This window comes from Lucilia sericata, unplaced genomic scaffold (assembly GCF_015586225.1).
Source record: "Lucilia sericata isolate MDLA Ls3-8-SP2 unplaced genomic scaffold, ASM1558622v1 Contig000247F_arrow, whole genome shotgun sequence".
NCBI classification, from domain to species: Eukaryota; Metazoa; Arthropoda; class Insecta; order Diptera; family Calliphoridae; genus Lucilia; species Lucilia sericata.
Window position 1 is genome coordinate 415001 of NW_023994273.1, and position 18173 is coordinate 433173.

The following is an 18173-nucleotide window of genomic DNA, read 5'->3' on the forward strand; positions in this document are numbered from 1 at the left end:
GTCTAGTCTATAGTCTAGTCTATGGTCTAGTGTATAGTCTAGTCTATGGTCTAGTCTATAGTCTAGTCTATAGTCTAGTCTATAGTCTAGTCTATAGTCTAGTCTATAGTCTAGTCTATAGTCTAGTCTATAGTCTAGTCTATAGTCTAGTCTATAGTCTAGTCTATAGTCTAGTCTATAGTCTAGTCTATAGTCTAGTCTATAGTCTAGTCTATAGTCTAGTCTATAGTCTAGTCTATAGTCTAGTCTATAGTCTAGTCTATAGTCTAGTCTATAGTCTAGTCTATAGTCTAGTCTATAGTCTAGTCTATAGTCTAGTCTATAGTCTAGTCTATAGTCTAGTCTATAGTCTAGTCTATAGTCTAGTCTATAGTCTAGTCTATAGTCTAGTCTATAGTCTAGTCTATAGTCTAGTCTATAGTCTAGTCTATAGTCTAGTCTATAGTCTAGTCTATAGTCTAGTCTATAGTCTAGTCTAGTCTAGTCTATAGTCTAGTCTATAGTCTAGTCTATAGTCTAGTCTATAGTCTAGTCTATAGTCTAGTCTATAGTCTAGTCTATAGTCTAGTCTATAGTCTAGTCTATAGTCTAGTCTATAGTCTAGTCTATAGTCTAGTCTATAGTCTAGTCTATAGTCTAGTCTATAGTCTAGTCTATTGTCTAGTCTATAGTCTAGTCTATAGTCTAGTCTATGTCTAGTCTATAGTCTAGTCTATAGTCTAGTCTATAGTCTAGTCTATAGTCTAGTCTATAGTCTAGTCTATAGTCTAGTCTATAGTCTAGTCTATAGTCTAGTCTATAGTCTAGTCTATAGTCTAGTCTATAGTCTAGTCTATAGTTCTAGTCTATAGTCCTAGTTCTATAGTCTAGTCTTAGTCTAGCTATAGTCTAGTCTATAGTCTAGTCTATAGTCTAGTTCTATTAGTCTAGTCTATAGTCTAGTCTATAGTCTAGTCTATTGTCTAGGTTCTATAGTCTAGTCTATAGTCTAGTCTATAGTCTAGTCTATAGTCTAGTCTATAGTTAGTCTAGTCTAGTATAGTCTAGTCTATAGTCTAGTCTATAGTCTAGTCTATAGTCTAGTCTATAGTCTAGTCTATAGTCTAGTCTATAGTCTAGTCTATAGTCTAGTCTATTGTCTAGTCTATAGTCTAGTCTATAGTCTAGTCTATAGTCTAGTCTATAGTCTAGTCTCTAGTCTAGTCTATAGTCTAGTCTTAGTCTAGTCTAGTCTAGTCTATAGTCTAGTCTATAGTCTAGTCTATAGTCTAGTCTATAGTCTAGTCTATAGTCTAGTCTATAGTCTAGTCTATAGTTAGTCTATAGTCTAGTCTATAGTCTAGTCTATAGTCTAGTCTATAGTCTAGTCTATAGTCTAGTCTAGTAGTCTATAGTCTAGTCTATAGTCTAGTCTATAGTCTAGTCTATAGTCTAGTCTATAGTCTAGTCTATAGTCTAGTCTATAGTCTAGTCTATAGTCTAGTCTATAGTCTAGTCTATAGTCTAGTCTATAGTCTAGTCTATAGTCTAGTCTATAGTCTAGTCTATAGTCTAGTCTATAGTCTAGTCTATAGTCTAGTCTATAGTCTAGTCTATGTGTATAGTCTATAGTCTAGTCTATAGTCTAGTCTATAGTCTAGTCTATAGTCTAGTCTATAGTCTAGTCTATAGTCTAGTCTATAGTCTAGTCTATAGTCTAGTCTATAGTCTAGTCTATAGTCTAGTCTATAGTCTAGTCTATAGTCTAGTCTATAGTCTAGTCTATAGTCTAGTCTATAGTCTAGTCTATAGTCTAGTCTATAGTCTAGTCTATAGTCTAGTCTATAGTCTAGTCTATAGTCTAGTCTATAGTCTAGTCTATAGTCTAGTCTATAGTAGTCTATAGTCTAGTCTATAGTCTAGTCTATAGTCTAGTCTATAGTCTAGTCTATAGTCTAGTCTATAGTCTAGTCTATAGTCTAGTCTATAGTCTAGTCTAGTCTAGTCTATAGTCTAGTCTATAGTCTAGTCTATAGTCTAGTCTATAGTCTAGTCTATAGTCTAGTCTATAGTCTAGTCCATAGTCTAGTCTATAGTCTTGTGTATAGTCTAGTATATTCTCTAGATCATAGGAAGACTATAAGCTAACCTATGAACTAGAGAATATATTAGTCTATTCTAGTCTAATGAGTGAAATTGTTTAGCATATCGATTTTTATTAAAATACCGAAGTTAAAATAAAAAGTGGTTTTATGAATAATATTTGTAGTTGGTCACATCAAGGTTTTTCAACATAAGCGTTCAATTTGTTTGTAGTCTATTCTTTTTGCAATTTTGACAAAGGTTGAGCTGCTACAAGTGTTAAATATTATTTATTACCTTGTGCAAATTTAAAAATTGTTTAAACCCATCCCTTTTTTATAAAATAAGTCGAAGGAGGGTGTTGAAAACTAAACCAACCCTCCATTAAAAAAGATTACTTTCTTAACAACCATGTCAACAACATTGAATTTAACCGTTAAATTATTAAATGTGTACGTGTGTGTCATATATTTAAAATACCCTGCAGTTCGGTATTCTCTAAGTATAACTTTCAGTTCTCTATTTCAAAATATATAGATGAAGAAATGCTAATTCAGTTCCACTTAGTATTGCAATGATTATACTTGTGTGTGCCCAATAATTAAAAAAATATATTTTTTCAAAACAATTAAGACATTTGGAAACACACCTTTAAAAAGAGGATACATTGAAATCATTAAAATTTACCGGGAATACACGCAAATATATGTATGTATGTGAAACTCATACATGTGTTAAAGTAAAAAAACTTCAAATATTTATTTACTTTTATTTCCTAACAAGACTGTTGCTTTTTTTCTCTTGTCAGGCAGAATTCCTTGTGATAGAGGAGGGGTATAGGCTGCATGTGTATAGGAAAATTGACAAAACAATTTGCAAATTCTTCAATAATACTGTTATAGGCACTTTTTGACACTTGCCTTTACAGTTAAATGTTTGCTGTTGTTCTTGTTGTTTTCTTAGCTCCCACCTTTTAACTTCCGTTTTGTTTGCATACATTAGAATGTATGTAGTATGAGTATTCTTATGTGTGATTTCCTTTAAAGGAAATTGAACAAATTGTTTTACAATTGTTTAATTTACATTTTAGGGGTATGAGTGTAAACAATTTTATGTTTATTTTGTTTAGAGTTTAAAGGATTTTGCAATACCTGTGTATTAAAATGTCATTGTACTTGTAGATATTTGTATAAAATGATTATATTTATATTGGTATTGGATTTAAGGGGTGTTATTAAATTATGTCATTGTGACAATATAAATTTAGTTAAATATTTAAATTTAATATATATTAAAGTGCAATACTTTGGTAAAGAGCATTGAAGAATAAAAGAGATTCGTTGTCAAACTAGACTTTGATTTAAACTATTTAAACATAAAGGAACTTTAACTTTTAAACTTTAAATTATAAAAATATTTAGCTTTAATTACTTTTCCTTTATGAGATATTCATATTTTTATTAAAATAACCCTTTTTTATAACAAAACTAATCCCGAGTTCTAAGTGAAAAGTCATAAAAACTTTACACACACATTAAACAAATTATTTTTTATATACTTACATACATACATATGTGTATATTTTTTGTAATCATATTAATGGGAGTGGCATAATGGATTCTAAAGTTATTATTAAATCCATCTTTCATTTACCCTTCAAAATATGCTACGAAAAAGCACACAAAAATGAAATTCTACAAAACGTATGTGTCTTACAGTGATTATGGAAACACTCGCATAATCATACTTAAACATAAATTTATAATCAGGTCAACGATAAAGGTTCATATACATATATAAAAAATCCTACAAAACACCAACACTTTTTCTTAGCTTTAGAACTCATTTTGTAACGTTTTTTTTTTTTTAATTTAAATGTTTCCAAGATGTGATGTATGGCAGGCAGCCATGTATGTATGTATCAAGCTAAAAACTCGCTGATTGTTTTACTGCTTATGACATGATGACAGCAACAAAAGGGTTATTTTCATCTTAGTTTTTTACTTAAAACAAAAAGAACGAACACACAGTAAAAAGTTTTTAATGCCTTTTTTGCCTTTTTATAAATTAATTCAAGTTGAAAATTCATTAAAAATATTAACACACGCATGCATATTAACACATTTACGAGAAAACACTTACATATGTACAAACAAACATAAATAAAAATTTACAACCCAGCAAAGAGTTTTAGATTCAAAAGATTTCAAACTGAAATATATGATTCCGGAATAATTATTGATTTCTTCGCTGTATTACTGTAAAGAGTTCCTTTTGAAAAATTATGTCCAAATTGAGATTTTTGTGGATATTAATCTCGGGTCAGTTTATGGTTCCCAGTAAACTAAAGTGTGGTAAAATACAAAAAAATGTATAATATTTAAACCCACTTTTACTCATGTTTGCTGTGCAAAAACTAATATGTAAATACTTTTACACACATGTAAACATAAGAGCGTATGTATTTTATTTTATTTTTTTGACAAATATTACATCAAGCAGAAAATTTTAATATAATTTTCACTTAAAAAATATAAAGAAAAACTTTTTCACTTACTCTCACTCACAATCAAACAGCAAAGTATGTATAATTTTTTCCCATACAGTACATACTCATATAATATTCTTTTTTGTGTATATAACTTTATATATTTAATTTTATATATTATTAGTATGTATGCAAGAGAGTTGTTAAATGTTAATATAATGGGAATAAATAGTCACATATGTATGTAGTATGTATAGATATGTATGTATGTGAGTTTTCTAGAAGAAGAAATAAAAAGGATTTCCGTTGCGGATGTAAAACATTTTCCACACTTATGCTTCTGCTCTGACACATACATACATTTTCTATTTATATAGAATGAATACAAAGCAGTAATATATTTTTTCTCATAAGTAAGCTAATTGGTAAGTTCTCTTCCTGATTATTTGCCAAGAAATTGTAAGGAATAAAAAAGCTTTTCTTTAAAAAAAACATTTTTTTTAAAGAGACGACATTTTTCTATACAGAAATATGTTCTAAGAATAGAACTAGAACTGAACTAGAACTGAACTAGAACTGAACTAGAACTGAACTAGAACTGAACTAGAACTGAACTAGAACTGAACTAGAACTGAACTAGAACTGAACTAGAACTGAACTAGAACTGAACTAGAACTGAACTAGAACTGAACTAGAACTGAACTAGAACTGAACTAGAACTGAACTAGAACTGAACTAGAACTGAACTAGAACTGAACTAGAACTGAACTAGAACTGAACTAGAACTGAACTAGAACTGAACTAGAACTGAACTAGAACTGAACTAGAACTGAACTAGAACTGAACTAGAACTGAACTAGAACTGAACTAGAACTGAACTAGAACTGAACTAGAACTGAACTAAAATTGAACTATAACTTAAAAGTAGACCATTCTCAATTAACCCACCTATCGTCAGGTCTCCTTAGAGTAACTGAAAAATGTTGGCGACAAGCATGACATTATATATACAGTTTTTTACTACTTCTTTATACATACATACATATTTCAAAAAAGGTACTACTACTTTCAGTTCCTTTTAATCATTGTCAAAAAACTACATTTTACTCTTTGACTCCCATAATAAAAATAGCAGTAAAAAACTTCTAGTGGTAACAACATCAACAAAGCGAAGAATGATTTGACTACTGCTCCGAAACTCTTTTCAATCAGGACAAAATGGTTCTACATACTTTTAGTAGAAAATGTATAAAATATAGTAGTATGTTTTTTTCTAAAAATTTTTAATGTAATTTCTTGTTCTTGTCATTCTGCAACAGTGTTAGACAGTTAAATAAATTCGAGTGCGAGTCACAAAGTGTTTAAAAGTTGTTTTGCAAAATAGTTTATTTTTATATATAAAAAATATCCCAGTAAAAACTTTCATTGCCAAGTAATAGCAATGGCATTATAAGTCATTATTTAAACACGGTGATGACATTGACGGCAAGTGCTTTACATTCACGCTTGCAAGTAGGGAGCTTGCAAATTAGGAGGTAAATAAGTAGTTTTGTCTTTAATAACAAATTGCCGACGAGGATAGGTCCACTGCGTCTACTTATAGTTTTCACACAAAAATTTTTAGTGTTTCTGTTTGTGTAAATATAAAATTCGATGACAAAAAGCAAAAAATAATTACATTGTTATCATATTTGTTTAACTCGCTACTAGACTCATTTAAGTAATGCAGAAGGTATGTAGTAGTCATTGAAATGTAAAATGTTAAGTAAGTATAAGTCATTACCATTCGTTTGCTGGGATGTTTTCCTAGTTACTATTTGTTGTAAAAAATACAAGTTTTTTAATTCATTTATATTGTGGGTAACGAAAAAGTAGACAATTTCCATATAGAAAACTCTGTTTTTTAATGTCAACATAAGTTTTGCATATTGTTTTGCTGTTTTTCACAAACAGGAGGGAAAAAACAAAGTCTTTTGGAAAACTACTTTATGTGGCCACTTGTTTTTTATGAAATAAACATAAAAAGTTTTTCTATTTTCAAAGCAAAAATAGTTGCATACTTCTAGGGGCCTTAGTATTTACAAAAACTACTTTGAGTTTAAGGATAATTATATTGAACAGAAAGGGCGTAGAAAAGTTTTGGCAGAAAATTTTGTTGAGAATAATCAAAAGACACGAAAAAATAGTAATTTTCTTAAGTGAAACGAATTAAATTTTTCTTTACAAATAAAAAAAAAAACATCTAAATCTAACATGTTAAAAAATCAGACATAACTTTCACTTCAACTTTTGGCTTAACAAAAACAAGCAAATTATGTTTAATTAAAGTAAAATCATTTGCTACCAGTTCTATTTTTATCTTCTAACCAAATTTGTATTAAACTAAACCAACACAACTCTTTTTAGAAAATACATCATTTAATATCTCCCCTTAAATGCGACATTTTGCAAGACATTCTTTAATTTCTAATTACAATCACTGCCAACACAGAAAAGCAACATATTATTACACATAAATATTTATACAACCATTAAAACAATAATCATTATTATCAATTCTAAGACCGACAACTACTATAGACAAACAGACAGCTGAAGAGATTAACACCAACCGACTCATGAGTATTTAGACAACCCCTTCTCGTTCGCTCATCAACGAAATTGTCGCAATCACTTAAAATAACATAAAAGACAATAGACATGAATTTAGAATACGCTTCCAAGGAGGTGAATGAATGAATATATTTTTTAAAGCTCAAGAAATTAAATACATTACAAAGCAAAATACTTGAAAAAAGAGCAATGAGCAAATAAATATTTACTCAAGTAGATGGTAGGTAGACAGGCTTTTTTAAATGTTATAAACACTGAGAAAAAATGGAATATACAATTTATGATATGAAAAAGAATCTAAATTCCAAAACTGACTAGAACCGAACTAGAACTGAACTAGAATTGAACTAGAACTGAACTAGAACTGAACTAGAACTGAACTAGAACTGAACTAGAACTGAACTAGAACTGAACTAGAACTGAACTAGAACTGAACTAGAACTGAACTAGACTGAAATAGACCTTGGGAACTAGAACTGACAGAACTGAACTAGAACTGAAACTAGAACTGAATAGAACTGAACTAGAACTGAACTAGAACTGAACTAGAACTGAACTAGAACTGAACTAGAACTGAACTAGAACTGAACTAGAACTGAACTAGAACTGAACTAGAACTGAACTAGAACTGAACTAGAACTGAACTAGAACTGAACTAGAACTGAACTAGAACTGAACTAGAACTGAACTAGAACTGAACTAGAACTGAACTAGAACTGAACTAGAACTGAACTAGAACTGAACTAGAACTGAACTAGAACTGAACTAGAACTGAACTAGAACTGAACTAGAACTGAACTAGAACTGAACTAGAACTGAACTAGAACTGAACTAGAACTGAACTAGAACTGAACTAGAACTGAACTAGAAATGAACTAGAACTGAACTGAACTAACTAGAACTGAACTAGAAGAACTGTACTAGAACTGAACTAGAACTGAACTAGAACTGAACTAGAACTGAGCTAGAACTGAACTAGAACTGAACTAGAACTGAACTAGATCTGAACCATAACTGTACTTGAACCGAACTGGAACTGAATTCTAATTGAATTCGAATTGTCTCTTTCATTCGATTTTTAAATCTTACTAGATATCCTGTCTCTTCGGCACAATTTTGTTATCCTTTAGTTAAATTTTTTGCAGTATACAGATATTTCTATCAACAAGAACGATAATGATGGTAGAACACAATCCGAATAAAACAATTATAATAACAACAACAGCTTCGAAAACTCTTTAAACTCTTTTCTTTTAGCATATAAGCATTTCTTTATATAATTTGGAAAAGTTTAAAATCCATTAAAATGTTTAATCCTTTAAACTACAAAAACATATGAAGCAGAGTAGCAGCACCAGAGGCTAAAACTGTTAAAATAACACATTTTAAAGACAATGACTTAAGAATTGTTTAAAATTGGATTGAAATTACAACAACAATATAAACGTTTCATTTTGCCAAATGGAATTGATATTGAAGGGTTGGTTGGTTGACTGACTGGTTAGTGAGGCAAACGAAAAGGCGCGCGTGTTATAAAATAACACAACAAGGACAACGTAAACAACAACAAATACTACAGCTATATAGATGACGACAACATCAACCATGAATTTAAAGGATAAACACCAAAATATCCTTAGCGTTTTGTACAAAATGTAAATGTTTCTGTGTGCTTGTGTATTTTTATATTAAATAGAGACAAGTTTGTGAACATGAGACATAATTTACATAAATTTTGTGTTTATGAAAAAATATTCGACAAAACAAGGTTAAACAGGGTTGCTGCTCTTATTATTATTCTGATTATTGGTGGTACTTGTTATCGCTTTTGTTTAACTACTGTTCGCGACTTCCAAATGCTACTACTACCGTGCTTCTGGTAATGTCTTGTCTTTGTAGTTTGAGGCATCATATGGCATTTAATGGGTTCAATGTGTCTCCCAAAACATTTTTAACAGTTACCGCCAGGGTGCTGAGTAAAAAGACTATTAAAGGGGTGCTTATTATAGCATATTTTGACTTCATATTTTATTTAAGTCACCAAATGTCTTTGTCATTAGTATAACGAAATTTAATTTATATAATAAGGCGTGAATTTAATAATAAAAATTTTTGTACCACATTCAAACACACTTATTTATGCTGTTTTTTGACAAATTTTGAAATGAAAGTGTTAAAAAGTAAAAGTTTTTAAAAGGGATTACATACATATTTAGAAAGAGAATTGTAGGTTAAAATAGTTTTGTGTTAGATTTTAGATGGTGGTGGTTATAAAAAGAATAAAATTTAAATATAGGTTATATAAATCATTTATTTTAATAATAAATGCGGCAGAAAAAACACGTGTTACCAAAGGACTTGTCTAAATATTTTTTAAGATAAATGGCACCTGTTTCTGTAGCTATAGTATAGTTATTTAATACGTATGACTTTGTATCTGATTAGTAAATGGATTATTAATTGTTTAGGTGATGGCTATTCTATACTATAGACTAGACTATAGACTAGACTATAGACTAGACTATAGACTAGACTAGACTAGACTAGACTATAGACTAGACTATAGACTAGACTATAGACTAGACTATAGACTAGACTATAGACTAGACTATAGACTAGACTATAGACTAGACTATAGACTAGACTATAGACTAGAACTATAGACTAGACTATAGACTAGACTATAGACTAGACTATAGACTAGACTATAGACTAGACTATAGACTAGACTATAGACTAGACTATAGACTAGACTATAGACTAGACTATAGACTAGACTATAGACTAGACTATAGACTAGACTATAGACAGACTATAGACTAGACATAGACTAGACTATATGACTAGACATAGACTAGACTATAGACTAGACTATAGACTAGACTATAGACTAGACTATAGACTAGACTATAGACTAGACTATAGACTAGACTATAGACTAGACATAGACTAGACTATAGACTAGACTATAGACTAGACTATAGACTAGACTATAGACTAGACTATAGACTAGACTATAGACTAGACTATAGGACTAGACTAGATAGACTAGACTATAGACTAGACTATAGACTAGACTATAGACTAGACTATAGACTATAGACTAGACTATAGACTAGACTATAGACTAGACTATAGACTAGACTATAGACTAGACTATAGACTAGACTATAGACTAGACTATAGACTAGACTATAGCTAGACTATAGACTAGACTATAGACTATAGACTACTATAGACTAGACTATAGACTAGACTATAGACTAGACTATAGACTAGACTATAGACTAGACTATAGACTAGACTATAGACAGACTAAGACTAGACTATAGACTAGACTATAGACTAGACTATAGACTAGACTATAGACTAGACTATAGACTAGACTATAGACTAGACTATAGACTAGACTATAGACTAGACTATAGACTAGACTATAGACTAGACTATAGACTAGACTATAGACTAGACTATAGACTAGACTATAGTCTAGACTCTAGACTAGACTATAGTCTAGACTCTAGACTAGACTATAGACTAGACTATAGACTAGACTGTAGACTAGACTATCGACTAGACTATAGACTAGACTATAGACTAGACTATGCTGAAATCTCTTTACAAAAGTTCCAAAGATTACGGAATTACAAATTTCTTTTTTAATTGAGTGTGAAAAATTTGAATTTGTTCCTTCAAAAAAAATTTATTTAAAATTCCAATTTACTTTTTTCTTGTTAATAATAATCCCAAAAAATTGTAAAAAAATGGTTAATCAAACCAAAAGCCGCAATAAAAGAATTCTGTATTTATTTCAGAAAACAAAAAACAATGACAACAACTGTAGGAAAAATACAAACACATGAAAGTTTTGTAAATCCTGTCATGATACGTCAACGGATTTTGATTGAAATTGATTGGCATGTAAAAACTCAATCATGGTAATCATAAAATGCTATAATGCCAACATTAAAAAAACAACAGCAACAACTATACAAAATGATAATAATAAGGTTTAAAAAATAACAACAAACAAAAAGCAGCCTCATAATCATGTAAAATGATGATGATGGATGTTTCAGTGTAACAAATGGCAGCAGCAGGTTTTAAATTCTGGAGTCAAAAAAAATACAGAGATTTTTTCAAACCTACATATTTATAACTGTAATACTTCATACGGTTTATATATTTTATTTTACTGTTACTAAGGGAATTAATGTGATTTTGTATGATTTTCTTTATTTGCTGTTTGCATTTTTTACTTACCAGGTAATTTAAATGGTAAACCACCCATAAGAGGATCAGGACCAAAACGTTGAGGCCCAAAGGCAAACGGATGAAAACCAGGATGCCGTATTTTAGAACGTGGCTCACGCGGTCCATCTACCGTCACTTTAATGGCTTTATTATAAGTGGCAATTTGTATGGGATTTGTTGAAAGTATTATGCTTAGAGAAAAACTTTTACCTATAAAAAAAGGAAATACAAAAATAAATTTATTTATTTGAATGTATTAGAAAATTTAACTGTATTACTTTAAACATTTGTTTTAAAAAATAATTATATTAATTTCAAGTAGCACATAATAATTTGGAAAAAAACTTTAATTATTTTCAAAATATGAAAATTTTACACAACAACAAAAATTTTATGAATTTATGGATTTTCAATTTCACGCTACCTATTATAAATGCTCCCAATGTGGGTTTATTCTTCTCTACAAATATACACAATATGCACAGTGGTGTAATTAACTAGCGTTACTGTACCGAATCTTTAATATCCACCATCAAAACTTTGTCATGTATCGATATTCATATGAGCATTGATATTTTCAGAAGAAGATTTCTTGTGTCAATAACTAAATTAGTCTCATCAGAATTAAAATGTTCAGCCTTCTAGCTTATTTCAGTTTTCAACATACAGACGGACAAGACTATTACGTCTTATAATCCAATAATGTCCCAGAATATATACATATATACTTCTTTAACAAGCTTATGGGGTAATGATTACATAAAATAATTCATTACATGATAAATTACAATTACTTGTAATGTGTAATTAAGCAATGAGCAATTTCAATTAAATCTAATTGTAATTGAAGTTTTGCCAATTACAATTACTTGTAATTGTAAGGAAAAAAGTTTACAATTACAAGTAGTTATAAATTACAATTAATTGTAATTGGCAAAACTTCAAATACAATTAGAATTAATTGAAATTACTCATAAGTAATTGTATTTGGTTATTACATTACAAATAATTGTAATTGGTAAAACTTCAATTACAATTACAAGTACATAATTGTAATTGATCAAGCTTCAATTACAATGACTTCACATGCAATCGTAATTCAAAATGTAATCATTACCACCAATCGGCCCTGACCCCATCTTTGGCATTCCAAGAGGATACGCCAAAGCTAAATATGACTCTTGGGTGAAATCTGAATTTATTCGCCATTGGGCTCAGACAGACAAAACGTTTCATTACACTGTCAAATGGAAAATCCCAAATACTACTACTACTAGGCAACTGTTCAACGAATCTATGCAGATTCTGTTGCCTACAAGATGAAATCTGAGAACATATCTTAAGTAACTGCCCAACATTAGGGCCTCGCAGAGCTAAGATCTTGGGAGCTGCCTTGCTAACCCTACCTACCTTCATGCGTGAACTAAAACTTGTATGGTGAACCAATGGGCTGCACAAAATATCCACACATAGGTCGCAGTGCTTTGTGCCCCTTCTATCTAATCTAATTACCACCAAGGCTGCTGTTTTGGTCTATCCAATATTTCGAATATGTAAAAACTTCAGTGCAACTATTTTCTTTATAAATTGTAGTTCTCAAGTAATTTTAAGAATTTGGCCTAATAAAGAATTTTAAAAAATATTTTAATTAAACCACTGTCTTTCGCATTCAACCAATAAAAAAGAATATCAAAAATATTTTCAATCTCTCTCCCATTTTAACCTCAAACTACCCAAAAAAAAAAAAGACGAAAATTTCACATTCACACATAAGCAACTATTCGTACACAATCAAAAATGCACAAATAAAGTGCAAAAGTATTGAAGGAAGCACAAGGACTAAAGGCAAAACAGACAACAGCACTGGGAATCGAAGAAGTGTCAGTGGCAGTAAACTAACGCGCGTAGCAATTTAATATACATACAACATAAATTCCCTGAATGTTGTTGAATTTTGCAAACAAACGCGGTAATTGGCATATGGTTTCGGATACCAAATACAATACAGAAAACACACACACACACAAATATTCCTTTTACACTTATAAATTCATTTGAAATCCATGTTTTTCATTTTGCAGCTATACACACTCATATAAAATTCAAAATTTTCATTTTCAAATAGAGTTATAAAATAAAATTTCACTTAGAAATTATGAGCAGGAGGTGCGTATGTATGTATATTTGAAATTTCCCTTTTATATTTGTGGCTTAAATATTGTTTACATGGATACGATTTCAAAATCAAAACACAACAACAACAGCAGTAGCAATTGTAAAACCCCAAGGACAACAACAAGTTTTGCAATTGGCAAAAAAGAGCAGGGGGTTCAAATTTATAGCTAAAGCTTCATTTTATTAAACAGTACTATATCCAGTTCACTTTTGTTGTTCAAAATTGTGCATATTTTGGTGGGTCACTCCTCATAATATACATACAAGAGTTTCATCTTGTATATATGTATGTATTTCTGCAATAGAAAAACTTTAAAACTTGTTTGCGTTCCAAATTAAAAACAAATTTCTTTAGTTGTGAAATTGTAAATTTTATCATATTTTATAGAATTCCTTTAAATATCACAAAACTTAAAGTCAAATATTAAATTAAACGAACCATGATATTTAAAGAAACACCACATTTTGTGTAAAATTAAATACCACCCACACCCACTCATTAATACAAAAACGGCGGACAGACGGACCTATGGCTAAAGCACCCAACTGAGTAAAAACTTAGTTAAAGTAAAAGAAAAAATAATAATGAAAGAATTTGTTTAAGAAAATCTTTATTGTTTTCTGACATTTGTTTCAATTTCATTTACAAACAGGACACAAATGCTTTTCTTTTTTTTTTTGCTTAACATTTTAAACAGGCTTCAACGAACCAAGAAAACCAACAAAATGTAATGAAACTTTTTTAATTATGCACGGCCGAAGCGACAACAATAAATGAGCAGCAACAGCAACAAAAACCAACAATGTCAACAACAAAGTTGTTGTGTGTATGGAGAAAGAAAAAAAATTTTGAAGACATTTTTCAAAACAAGAACTTTGTGTTTGGATGGAAAGCAACATCTTAACTGTAAATAAACTACACCATTTCCAGTTATATTTTGAAATATTTAAAATCAGTTAGAAAATTTTATACTTGTAGTGCAGAATTGTTCGTTTGAATTTGTAAAACTCTAGAAAAAATTTTGGATAAATTCGAAAATGTCCACTAAAATCTTTGGAAATGGTGTTGGGTCATGAAAGGAGTTAGCAAGAAGTCTAAACACATTTTACAATTAATGAAAAGAACTGTTTGGCAGTTAACCAGCCATTACTAAAGACCTTAACTGGGACAAGAGTTTTAGTAGGAGGTAAGGGGGGGTGGGTTAATGGAAGTTGACGCCATTTTATTTATAATTTAAATTTTCAAAGACGGTTAGTTTATAACAGAAATCTCAGACTGTAAAATTTTTCACATGCTGCAGTATGTCGTTTCATATCTGAACAAAACATCAAACTATATTAAGTCATAGGCCGTAATAAAGAAAAAATCCACCTTATGATGTATCAAGAGGTTATGATTCCTTCAATCTGACTGCATAAATATTAAATGTTCTTAACTAAATGAGAATTATATACATACTTTTTATATATAGTTAATTAGTTACTTTGAAAGGAGGATGTATATACATATATCAAATCCGAGGAAATACACCTGGGCCTCTAACAGACCTCTTGTGCGCTATTAACCAGTTCCTCAGGTGGGAATCGAACCCACCACCTCCGATCTACCAGACTTGATCATTAACCACTAACTTACAGGAGATATATAACTCATTACAAAAACATTTGTATGACATTTTAACACATCCAATCAATACCGCCATTACTTAACTACTTCTACGTAATATAAATGGTAATAAGTTTTCATTATAAAGTCATTCTGTCTTAACAATTCATTACAAAGTATGTAGTTTTCTATAATTTCACTACATACATACATCAAAACATCTCTGTAAAACTTCATTAAATTATAAAATTTATATTATGTCTTAACCCACCCATTAACTCCTTTAAACTTCAACTTTCTAAACATTCCACAAAGGTTAATATTGTTGGACTCACTTCATAATAGAGAGCATCATGTCATATTTCTATTAAACCTTGTTCGCATGAGACGTGACTCTTAAAAATTACACTACATGTGAGAGTGTTGAAATACAAAAGGGGAATATATGTATCCATGTCAGTAGTATATATGTATGTGTAAGTGAAAAGTTACAAAAGAACGTGCAAAAACCTTTTCCATTGGTATGGTTTGCCACATTTGTGTCGTTTTCAAGATGAAACCAAATAGCAAAAAACACAAAAGCAACAGTAACCTTTACATGCCTCTATTTCTGTTGACTGGTGTGTTGTTACACCTCATTTATAGCACGAAACACGCGACTTAATATTTTTTCTTATTAACCTTTTTTGCCATTTTATAAACAGTGCGTACTTTTGGAAAGCAACAGTGTGTTTTAAGACTTAATAATAACTTTTCATATCTATTTTCCAGAAAGAATAAAATTAAACCCTTAGGGCAAAAAAATAATGTATAAAACGGATATTATATATTTTGTTTGCAAATTTGTAAATAAGGGGATATAAATAGAAACTCTATATCATTTTAAAGTTATTAAAATTATATACATATATGTAAAAGATATTTCTTTGGAAAGGAAGCATAAAAGAAAAATTAAAATCTCACTTACAAATAAAAGGGTTGTTCTTTGTTTCCAGCAACATTTGTAGACAAATAATTCATAAAATGTCGCTAAAAATGCCAAAATGTTTACAAAACGGTTGAAAAAAAATGAGCTCAAGAAAAAAAGAAGTGCAAATAAGCATGAATGTAAATAAATGCGAAATTTATGACACAACAACAATAACGAAAATAATTGAAACAAAAGTTGTAACCATTTAAATATTTAAACATTTTGGCAAATGTTACCAACAATCTGGATTTTCGATTGTTTTTATAAGGACTTGAAATAATGGAAGAGGTTAGAATCTAGTCTATAGTCTAGTCTATAGTCTAGTCTATAGTCTAGTCTATAGTCTAGTCTATAGTCTAGTCTATAGTCTAGTCTATAGTCTAGTCTATAGTCTAGTCTATAGTCTAGTCTATAGTCTAGTCTATAGTCTAGTCTATAGTCTAGTCTATAGTCTAGTCTATAGTCTAGTCTATAGTCTAGTCTATAGTCTGGTCTATAGTCTAGTCTATAGTCTAGTCTATAGTCTAGTCTATAGTCTAGTCTATAGTCTAGTCTATAGTCTAGTCTATAGTCTAGTCTATAGTCTAGTCTATAGTCTAGTCTATAAACATGAATGTAAATAAATGCGAAATTTATGACACAACAACAATAACGAAAATAATTGAAACAAAAGTTGTAACCATTTAAATATTTAAACATTTTGACAAATGTTACCAACAATCTGGATTTTCGATTGTTTTTATAAGGACTTGAAATAATGGAAGAGGTTAAAATGTAGTATATAGCCTAGTCTATAGTCTAGTCTATAGCCTAGTCTATAGTCTAGTCTATAGTCTAGTCTAGTCTAGTCTATAGTCTAGTCTATAGTCTAGTCTATAGTCTAGTCTATAGTCTAGTCTATAGTCTAGTCTATAGTCTAGTCTATAGTCTAGTCTATAGTCTAGTCTATAGTCTAGTCTATAGTCTAGTCTATAGTCTAGTCTATAGTCTAGTCTAGTATAGTCTATAGTCTAGTCTATAGTCTAGTCTATAGTCTAGTCTATAGTCTAGTATAGTCTAGTCTATAGTCTAGTCTATAGTCTAGTCTATAGTCTAGTCTATAGTCTAGTCTATAGTAGTCTATAGTCTAGTCTATAGTCTAGTCTATAGTCTAGTCTATAGTCTAGTCTATAGTCTAGTCTATAGTCTAGTCTATAGTCTAGTCTATAGTCTAGTCTATAGTCTAGTATAGTCTTATAGTCTATCATAGCAGTCTAGTCAGTCTATAGTCTAGTCTATAGTCTAGTCTATAGTCTAGTCTATAGTCTAGTCTATAGTCTAGTCTATAGTCTAGTCTATAGTCTAGTCTATAGTCTAGTCTATAGTCTAGTCTATAGTCTAGTCTATAGTCTAGTCTATAGTCTAGTCTAAGTCTAGTCTATAGTCTAGTCTAAGTCTAGTCTATAGTCTAGTCTATAGTCTAGTCTATAGTCTAGTCTATAGTCTAGTCTATAGTCTAGTCTATAGTCTAGTCTATAGTCTAGTCTATAGTCTAGTCTATAGTCTAGTCTATAGTCTAGTCTATAGTCTAGTCTATAGTCTAGTCTATAGTCTAGTCTATAGTCTAGTCTATAGTCTAGTCTATAGTCTAGTCTATAGTTCTAGTCTATAGTCTAGTCTATAGTCTAGTCTATAGTCTAGTCTATAGTCTAGTCTATAGTCTAGTCTATAGTCTAGTCTATAGTCTAGTCTATAGTCTAGTCTATAGTCTAGTCTATAGTCTAGTCTATAGTCTAGTCTATAGTCTAGTCTATAGTCTAGTCTATAGTCTAGTCTATAGTCTAGTCTATAGTCTAGTCTATAGTCTAGTCTATTAGTCTAGTCTATAGTCTAGTCTATAGTCTAGTCTATAGTCTAGTCTATAGTCTAGTCTATAGTGCTAGTCTATAGTCTAGTCTATAGTCTAGTCTATCGTCTAGTCTATAGTCTAGTCTATAGTCTAGTCTATAGTCTAGTCTATAGTCTAG

At 30.3% G+C, this 18173-nt stretch overlaps 1 protein-coding gene across 1 annotated transcript in view; it reads right to left on the minus strand.

Moving 5' to 3' along the window:
• The window catches only part of LOC119602651, a 48802-nt gene that overhangs the window by 10688 nt on the left and 19941 nt on the right, over nt 1-18173 (minus strand). The window contains exon 3 of the mRNA XM_037954280.1: nt 11426-11626. Coding sequence (XP_037810208.1) covers nt 11426-11626 — 201 coding nt within the window. The remainder of the gene's footprint in view (nt 1-11425; nt 11627-18173) is intronic.